General features: G+C 38.6%; 1 protein-coding gene across 1 annotated transcript; it reads right to left on the bottom strand.

Moving 5' to 3' along the window:
* Positions 1-934: 934 nt before the first annotated feature.
* On the bottom strand, positions 935-10,150 carry LOC114416143. Its single transcript, XM_028381012.1, has 13 exons — positions 9,722-10,150; positions 9,119-9,256; positions 8,488-8,562; positions 8,058-8,173; positions 7,761-7,875; positions 7,026-7,154; positions 6,792-6,839; positions 6,588-6,624; positions 6,143-6,426; positions 5,895-6,041; positions 5,228-5,632; positions 4,118-5,126; positions 935-2,814 (listed from the first exon to the last, which is right to left on the bottom strand). Exons 2-12 carry the CDS (start codon positions 9,251-9,253, stop codon positions 5,016-5,018), a joined length of 1,602 nt encoding a protein of 533 aa, XP_028236813.1. The 5' UTR covers positions 9,254-9,256; positions 9,722-10,150; the 3' UTR covers positions 935-2,814; positions 4,118-5,015.
* Positions 10,151-10,514: the final 364 nt, after the last annotated feature.

Below are 10,514 nucleotides of genomic sequence, written 5' to 3'. Positions count from 1 at the left end.
AGTTAGTCTGTGGCCCGGACGAAGCCCTGGAGACCACTTCTCCAGTGAATAGAACATTGTCTCTTCTCCCTCTGTAGCCTCCTTCCTCATTCTTTCTGCCTTATCGTCCGTGAGCCTAAGAAGCAACACCATATCGTCCCCCATGTACTTCGGAGTTATATTGGCTCCGAAGTCCCACAAGGGATCATCTTCGATTCTGTCAAACCGCTCGAGATTGCGAAGGCGCCCTACCCAAGCTTCACTGAACCATTTTTTCTCACTCAAAGAAATATCGAGATGAAGGGAAGAAATGGAATGTGCGTGGCCTTTGTCGATGTGTGTTCCCCTTACTTGCCCATCCCGTCTGTTATTTCTGGCCACCACCACCGCATACGAGGTCGAAGCTGGTACTACATGGGTCTGTCTCCACGTATTTGCTGCATATTTGAGCTTCTCCGCAGGCCTCTGTGATTCCATCCTCAACGTGTCTCTCCCAAACCTGGGGATGTTGACATACAGCTTCAGGCCCCCAATGACCATGTTGTCCATTTCCTTTGCTAGCTTGTGCGCGTCCTTCACTCCTTTGAACCTAACGAATCCAAATCTCCTTCCATTCTTGTTTCTCTGCTTAGAGATAAAAATCTCCCTCACATCACCCCACCTCTTGAAATGGTACCATAACTCCTTCTCTGTAGTGTCCTCTGTGAATCGTGTGAAGTAGAATGTCGATACATCATTCTTGTCCCGCCAATTTTCTCTAGTGTAGCCTTGCTGCTGTCCATTCCTATTTCCGGCAGATGTCCGTCGTGGGTCCTCGGAAAAGCTCACAGTACCACTCACCCTCGCCTCACCGCCACTCCAGACCCTTTCCCACCCTCTGTTTCTCTCTCTACCTTTCTCTCTCATCTCACCTTTTTTCTTCAGTATTAGAGATGATATACTTCTGCTAGTGACATGAGCTGAACAATTTAGCTCGTGTTTATTCTACTAGAAAGACATAAGCTGTAAAAGAGTTCTAACAGATCATACAAGTGAGATATTTTGAGAGAGAAAAGTTTAGAATGAAGAAGTGAAAAATGAGTATTAGCCTCTGTTTATAGATCTGAGTGATTAGTTATGACCAACTAATTCACCAACTAACTTACTAACACTCATAACAGAAAACTAACTCCTAACTAACTTCTAACTAACTGGCTTGATTGAGAGTGTAGTTGAACACTGCAACTCTTTGTACAATACTCTAATACCCCCCTTCAAGGTGGATGAGACTTTGAAGGAGTCTCAAGCACATTGAGTTTGGTCCTTAGAAATAAAAATCTGGTTGGAGAGAGGGGCTTGGTGAGAGCATCTGCCCACTGATCAAGAGCCAGAATATGATGAACAACCAGCTGCTTGGACAAGACTTTTTCTCTAACAAAGAAGATGTCAATGTCCATGTGCTTGGTCCGAGCATGAAGAACAGGATTATTGGCTATAGCAACTGCTCTCTGATTATGACAGAAGATAATGGGAGTGATGAAAGGAACTTGTGGCTCAGTTAAAAGGGTCTGAATCCAAGATAATTCAGCAGTAGTTTGAGCCAAACTTTGATATTCTGCCTCTGTACTGGACCTTGCAACAACTTGCTTCTTTCGGGACCACCAAGAAATGAGATTAGGACCAAAGTAGATGGCTGAACCAGACGTGGATCTTCTTTCTTCACTATCAGAAGCCCAATCAGCATCACAGAGAGCACGAAGAGGATAAGGTTTCCCCAGAGCAGCAGGTCTAAGGTGTAATCCATGCAACATTGTACCTTTCAAGTATCTTAGGATTCTTTTTACTGCAGTCCAAGGAGGGTCTAAAGGATTGGCCATAAACTGACAAACTCTTTTAACTGAGTAGCTGATCTCAGGTCTAGTAATAGTTAAGTACTGTAGGGCACCCTCTACAGATCTATATAGAGTAGGATCAGAAAAGAGGTCTGAACCTGTTTTAGTAAGTTTGCAGCTGGAAGCTATAGGGGAGGAAATAGGTTGAGCTTCTGACATAGAAGTTTTCTGCAACAAACCTCTGATGCATTTCCTTTGAGTGAGAAGTAATGATCTGTCACGAAGAGTCTTAACCTCAATTCCCAAAAAATAGTCTAGCAGACCAAGTTGTTTGAGAGAAAACTTTGAATTAAGTTGTGAAGTCAGATGGTGAACCAAGTTAGTGGAACTGCCAGTTATTATAATATCATCCACATAAACCAAAAGATACAGTGCGAGAGGAAGTCTTGTAAACAAATAGAGATGGATCACATTTACTAGCAACAAATCCAAACTGAATCAAAGCAGACTGCAGGCTCTCAAACCACTGTCTTGGGGCTTGCTTGAGCCCATACAAGGCTTTATTTAGTTTGCAGACCAGAGAAGGATTGGATTGTTGGAAACCAGGAGGTTGAGTCATATAGACAGTCTCATTAAGCAAGCCATTAAGAAAGGCATTGTTGGCATCTATTAGAGTGTACATATGTACAACTGTTAAAACAGTTTAGTAAGAGCTGTTAGCTTTTGCTAACAGCACCTCCGTCTTAGCTATTAACAGCTGCACTCTCTTAGTTCAGAGTCCTATAAATATATCTCTTTGTAACTAACTCTGACTAACTTTTGTGATACTCAATAATATGAGATTCTCTCTTTCTGTTACACAAAATTTCTCTCAATTTATCTTAGAACATCTAGCTGAGCCAGCATCCATTAATTTGTGATTGCTATAGTTAAAGTAAGCCTAATAGTGACAGGTTTCACAACTGGAGAAAAGGTTTCTGAAAAACCAAAACCTTGTACTTGATTATAACCTTTGGCAACCAGTCTTGCTTTAAATATGTTTTTTTTTTTTTGCTCAGCAAAATTAAATATATTATAGATGAGTACCAGAGGTACTAAAATATACAGATTTAGAGCCATATTACAAGTAGTTTTGGACAGACAATGATACAGTAGCTGAAATATCCCAAAAACTACTCAAATAAGACTTGGGGCTATACTCTAAACCTATGATGCTGTCCTAAGAAAAGCATCTTTGAGATTTGAAGACCATTGATTGAAATGTAGAGAGAAATCTTTTTCAAAACATCTGAGCCATGTCCATAACATAAACACTGCATCATCCATTAATTTATGAGCGTCAAAATTAGCATTGGAGAAAATGATGCTGTTCCTATGCTTCCAAATCGAGTAAGTGAGAGCAAACCACCACCACTGCCATCTTTTTCCCTGCAACCCTACGGAAGCTCCAAAGATATGCTGACTAAAATGCTGATCCGGCTGATAAGGGAAAACACCCATCATATTTACCCAAGACTGTGATTCCCACCATAGAGGACTAACTTTACTGCAGTGGAAAAATAAGTGACTTGCAGTCTCTTCCCCAGATCTGCATAAGGGGCACAAGTACTCTTGTAACTCAACCCGCTTCTTTCTCAAATTGGCTTTAGTTGGCAGTTTGTCTTGAATCAACCTCCATGCGAAGATAGCCACTTTCAATGGGACCCTAAGCTTCCATAATTCCTTGAACTTTCCATCCTGCTCTTCTCCCACTGTGACATGATGTAATGCCTTATATGCACTCTTAGTCGAATAACAGCCACTAGGCTCTGCTGCCCATTTCCATTGGTCACTTAATTCCGGCCTGATTGTGAACCCTTCCAGCTGTTGGAGAAAAGCTACCGCCATATCTATCTCGCTATCAAACAAAGGTCTCCTCCACTTAAGACTCCATTCCCACCCACCTTCTTTCGCAGCACCTATTTGATGGATGAAATGATGTTTTTGAGCTGATATGGTATACAATCTAGGATATTTATCAGCCAAGCAGTTGTCTCCGCCTATCCACCTATCCTCCCAAAACTTAAACTTGTCCCCACATCCGACCCTCCACAATATCAACCTATTCAGCTGTTGACCTTGATTCATGCTTTGATTTACTATCTTTAGATCCCTCCACCATGATGATTCAGTACTAGCCCTCGAAGCTCCGTCAAGACTCCTCCATCCTCCATACTTCGATTCAAGGACTCTAGCCCAAGTCTCCTCCTGATTCTGAAACATCTCCCATTTCCATTTTCCTAATAATGATGTGTTGAACGAGATGATATCCTTGACTCCCAACCCACCTTGCTTTAAATATGTTAATAGAGCCATCTGCATTTTCCTTGACCCTAAAAACCCATTACAACCAATAGCATTCCTGTTTGATGGAAGAGGTACTAGATCTCAAGTGTGATTCTTTATTAAAGCTTCATATTCCAATTGCATGGTTGAATGCCAATTCTCCAAAGAAGAGTGGATTTGCAAACCTTGACCATTGCCTATGAATATCTGATTAGGACCTTCAAAAGGCTCTAGTTGCTGAATGTTTTGAGATTCACCAGTAACATAGAATGAAGCACCAGAATCTAGAATCCAATTGGTAGAATTGGATTGAGGTTGAGTGTTTGTGAATAGCACTATGATTGGACTGAGGATTGTTACTGACAGATTTGTAATTGGTATTAGTCCAAACATTAGCAGGTCTAGTATCACCAGAGTTTTGGCCAGAACTGTTACTATTTTGTGAATAACTGGTGTAGTTATTTGAAGTTTGAGTGGAAGTGATCTGAGAATAACTTGGACCGAGAGGATCATGAAGAACAAAGGACAAGTTTGGTTGATAATACTGATCATAGTGGTAATTGCAAACAGAAGCAGTGTGACCAAATTTGAAACACACCTGACTCTGGAAGTTGGCAAAATGACCACTGCTGTGGCCACGACCAGCACCACCACCACGGCAGTGAGAACTACCACTACCACGGTCAGATCCACCACAAAAAGCGGGAAAACTCTTTGGATTTGTCTTGTTTGGCAGAGAAAAACCATCGGAGCTGACCGCAGAAGACATTTGATGTGCTTGTGAATAATTGATGAAAGGTGAATCAGACTGAAACTGTTTGGTGAATTTGTTGAGACGCGCTTTGTGAGCAAGAAGAGCTTCAACTTGCTCTATCGGAAGCGGTTCAAACATGCTCCAGTTCAACATAGAATATTACTTCCTATTTCACAACTTCCTATTTCAGCTTGAATCCAAAAGGCAGAAAGCAGCTGGGCCATTTGATCTTCAGTTAGTTTCATAACATATGGTTCCTGAGAGCACATTCAATACCAAAACTAAGTAAATAACATTTTAGTAAGAATAACTACAATTAGCAAAACATATATTGACTGAAATCAAATCAATTACTTACTGTGTCAGTCAAACTTGGTGATCCTGTAGCCTTATCAATGATAGAAGTGAGTTTGTAAAAGTTAGGAGAATTCTTTAAGCCACAGCCCTGCTTCCAGTCTTCTGCCACAATATCCCTTTCTTGATCATGAACAATATTCACATGATTTTCTGCCTTGGTGTTTCTGTTTCTGCGGAGCTTTTCAAGTAAAGCTGTAATTGAAGCAGATGCAGACACAGATGGAGCATGAGAATGCCTTTTGTTGTGTTGACCTAGATATCTGGACCGCAGAGAGGAAATCTCATTCGTATGGAAGGAACTTCGAAAAAGAAGAATGGAAAATATAAGGTGTGCTCCGACACGAGCCTCCACATCTGAATGCAACATTACTTTTAGGAGTTGCACAAGAAGAGCTTCAGGAAATCCCTACACGAAAGCATAAATAAAATGATCAAATGGATGTATTCAGTATTCCAATATTCCCAAAAGAAGCAAATGGAAAAACAGTTCATCTGTTCAAATTTCAAAGTTATGTTCAAGACAATGCCTCTCCTCATCCTCCCAAACATGTAAAACTTTTAGTATAGATGACAATATAATCATATTTTGTAAACTATGTTACTAGATAATCCAGCTTGCAGAGAAACATTTTGCTTTAAACAATATTGGATCAACAAGCTCCTCTCACCTGCTCTGAATGTAAGTGACTTAATGCTAAAGTGACTGCACGAGCAAGGATGATCAGAGATCCAATGGTTGCTCTACCAACAACACCGGATGGAATATTTTCTAGGTTTATCGCCATCAAGTCAAAAAGTGGCTGGGCATCAATTACCTAGCCAACCAAAAAAAGGGAAAAAGTAGTTTAGTAGTTGATCAAATGCAATGACCCAATTGATAGAATTTTGGGAGCAAGGGTTGCATTCATGAGCCTACCCCATTGGCAATTTCTAGTAAGCAATCGTCAATGGAATTTTGAAGTGAGATATTTAAGTTCAATTCTTGCTCTCCAACAAATTCACTAGAGGCTTGAAGGCTTTTCCTAAGATGTCTGCAAAGGACACCAACAAAACCAATCTCTGCCAAGCCACTCTCAGATCTAATTTGCATAGCCAAAGATGTGGCAACCTGAATAACACAGGTCTTAAGTTGAGGATCATTCATGACATTTTTGTGGTCCAGATGATGTATCACAGAAGCTAGAATTAAGCGCTGATTCCCTGTACAAAAATAAGGCCAGAAGAAAGAAAAACATGATTATGGAACACGAATTGTAGCGACAGGCTTGTTGGGTTTAATTCCTACTTACCCATTAGTACGAACATCAAACTTTCATGACAAATAGGTTATCACTTATTAGTCATGAAAATGAAAGCATCACAAAACCTTGGATGATTTGAATTCCCAGATATTTCCATCTAAAAAATTATTTCATTATATTTTCACCTCAGTATTATCAGAGATATGCCTAGTCCAACAATAATGATTCAAAGTTGGGGAACCATTTACAATTGCATATGTAAGGAAGCTTCAATAAAAGGCTACAATGATTTCAATGGGGAGCATCTTTAATTTTATAACATACCTCATCAAAATCTACAAAAATATGTGAAAATTCGGCCATAAACCAAACCTGCCAAGAGAAAAAGAAGTCAAATAAACAATGCCCTGACTCCTAAAAGACTCTGAAACAACAGTAAAACTCACTGCAACCATGAAATTTTACGTGAAAATAAACATTGGAAAGCAATCAGAACACGATGAACTTAAATGCAAAACATCATAAGCACAATGGATATCAAAATGAGGCACCAATTACCATTGCTGAAAGGCATTGCAAGCTTGATGCCCTCAAGCAGCGCTTTTCACATGCTTCACCATGTTCCCGTGATAGCATGCACACTTTCGGCACCAACTTTTCAATGTTATGAGTATAAGTAGCATCCATCTGTTTTTTTTTCATGATGTCAATAGAATGAATATGCATGGCAAATTGACATCAGCTAATTTATAGGTTCAAAGAAAGTAGGAGGAGGAAAACCAATCAATAAATCATTTTTGAAAGGCTGAATTTCACCCAAGGAAGGACCTATAGTTATTATTAAAAACAGACCAGACCTAACTCACTTGCAAAAGCTAGCTCAATTGACATCTTAATACACCCCCTAACCCAAGATTGGACATCTAGAGCACCCAACATTAAGACTGAATAGATTTAGATACCATATTAGACATGGGGGTTGAGCTTAACTCACTCCCAAAAATTAGCTAAAGGGAACAGGACTGACTAAGTCTTATTAGGAGTATTCCAACCATATTACTAACCAACGTGTGACATCTTAACAATTATCAAACAACTCTCTTTTGAAAATTACTAGAATACTAGTATATAAACTCAATTTTGGTTGTATACAGAGACATTGTCTGCAGTTTTTTTCTGTTCCCAAGTACAAAAATCCAAGAGAATATTGATCTAACTCAATTACAATCATGCATAAGCCACAAATGCAAGCAGCCAATAGGTATCTTAGGGTTTTTGGATTGTATAATTCACCTGACAGTAGATGAACTTTGATAAGCACTGGCAACCAAGTGTCTGAATGGTCTCATCCTTAGAATAGCTCAAGAGCTCCAAAATTACATTAAGCACATCAACAGCAAAATACGCTCTGGAATATGCAAGAGGCAGATAAAAAACTTAGAAGATGAATCACATAAAAACTAGCCAGTGGAGATCAATACATTATCATAAAGAAATAATGGAAAGAATCCAAAACATATCAATTGTTTGATTCCAGTGCACCACCAACAGAACATGGAAACATATGCTAATTAATCATGAGAAACTTACATCTGCACCTTACAAATGGAAAGCAACTTGTTGAAGGATTCTGCTATGATATTGACCAGTTTGATGTGCTCATATCTGAGTTCTTTGTAGCACCTTTCTTCAAGATATTTTGCTATCTAGCAGAAAGAGCGGAAATAGTGAACTTCATCAATGGATACAACTAATTCAAGCATATCTGATTTCCTCTTCTTTGTTTAAAGAAGAAATTACCAATAAAAAAAAACTTCGTACCCCATTGCCCAGAGGCTCTTCGCTATGCGAAGGTATGAGGGAGGGATATTGTACGCAGCCTTACCCTTGCATATGCAAAGAGGCTGTTTCCGGATTTGAACCCATGACCAATAAGTCACCAAGGCACAACTTTACCGCTGCACCAGGGCTCGCCCTCAAGAAATTACCAATACACATGCAAAATAAAATAATAAAATACCTTTGGAATCCGGAAAGGGTTTTTTGCAGCATATTCACATAATTTGGTAATCTTCCTTTCACTTGGAGACTCATCCTGAGAAGAATAAATTAAAACATGAAAACTGGGCCTAGGGTTCTACTTCATGTACAAATGAGGGTAAAGTGAAAAGATATTGCCATATAATCAAGCATAAAAATTTTCTTTCCATTGAGAACAAGGAATAACTGAAAACAATAAGGACGAAACTTAGATACCGTTCCTTAAGTGCTTTTGGTGCTATTCTTCAATCAAAATTGGAATTTCAACTGGGTAATTTATGTTGATCTTTAATGCAAACCTTTATTAAGAGATTATCGAGGTGAAACTTCGATTCTAATTGATGAAGAAGAGCACCAAAAGAACCTAAGGAACTGTATATAAGCTTTGACCAAATAATAAGCCCACAGCAATGCACAGAAGACACAAGAAGTTTCAAATTGTTCGCTTCGCAAAAGAGAAAAAATATTTTTCTACTTCCAGTGGGGATATAATGGCACTATAAATACTAGATTCCACGAAAAATTTGTTTCCTATGAGGTCATACTGGAGAAAAGAGTTCAATGAGATTACTATTTCAATTATCAAGGAAAAAGAGCCACAAAACACGTACAGGGGACTTAGGGAATATATCAGCAAGCAGTTTTCTGTATCGTTTGACTGGCTGGCGTGATCTTGACCTCAAAGCTGGACAGCAAACACACATGTTCCCACATGCTGGGAAGATCTTCCGAGAGATGACACCCATTTCCTGCAATTCCAAGAACCAGAGCAAAATGTGGCCAAATTCAGAACAAACCAAGCTAAAATATCCAAACAAAAAACCCAAAATCAACCAGCAAAAAAACAAAAGCCCTAATAATTACTCAACCAAAAAAGAAAGAGCCAGTAACAACCGAAAGCCAAAATGAAAGCACATTGAAACCGAAAACATTCATACAATAAACAGCTACAATACAAACATGTCCAGCTTTTCAAATTTCAAAATGAAAAACACAAACAAGAGAAAACCAAACCACCAAGAAAGGAATAAACAAAGCAGAATCAACCACACACACACACTGTAAAGAAAGAAACCAACCACACCAAAAAATTTCCTAGTGATAACAATTAACAGCCAGAATCAAAGGTGAGAAACAGACATCAATAATTCTAGAGAAGAGAGAAACAAAAAAAAAAAAAACAAAGTGAAAGAGAAGAAAGATGAGAATAACACCTTGCACCTATGGAAGAAGATCTGGGAGGGGAAGGTGAAGCCTTACACACAGTGAGTGAGGGCAAGTGTGTGAATAGTAACAATCAACGACAGCGAATAACAGCAAAAGGAACACAAAACAAAACTAAGATGGCGCGTGAGTCAAAACTCAAGACAAGGTGAGACTATGTTGTTGGATGTGGGAGATCACGTGATTGTGTCAGGTGGAACACAAATTCATTTTCCTTTTCCTTTTTTTTCTTTTGCTGTAAAAAGTGTACCTATGCCATTGCCGTTTCAAACCGTGTCAGAACTTGCAACACACATAAACATAACAACTGAAATTTTGATCGTTGTTAGAAATTTTTTTTGAAAAACTCCCACTGCACGCTTGTGGAAACTAATGTTACAATTTTTTTTCAGTACTACTGGTGAATAATGAAACTTTATTTTGAACTCTCCTTGGGGGTTACCATTTCTAGGAATGTTAGTGCCATGGTAAGTGGACAACACGCGCAAAGTTATTTAATTGAAATATCTATAATTACTGACAAATCCTCATCAATGCGGTGTAATTATAATATAATTTAACACAAAGACTCATTGAAATATCTGTAATTAATAGTTATCACAAATGGTCAAATGCTAACAAATATTTTATTCATTAAGAACTAACAAGTAGTAACAATTTTATTTATGGGTAACTTTTAATCATTTTTATTGATTAATTTGTTGACTAACATTTTAATGACATTTTTTTTATGTCTTTACGAATGTTATGATAATTGGTCCGCCAATTGATTTGATTGAGGTA

Source organism: Glycine soja, chromosome 6, assembly GCF_004193775.1.
Source record: "Glycine soja cultivar W05 chromosome 6, ASM419377v2, whole genome shotgun sequence".
NCBI classification, from domain to species: domain Eukaryota; kingdom Viridiplantae; phylum Streptophyta; class Magnoliopsida; order Fabales; family Fabaceae; genus Glycine; species Glycine soja.
Note: the sequence above shows the minus strand (reverse complement) of the source record. Positions and strands in the feature narration are given on the sequence as shown.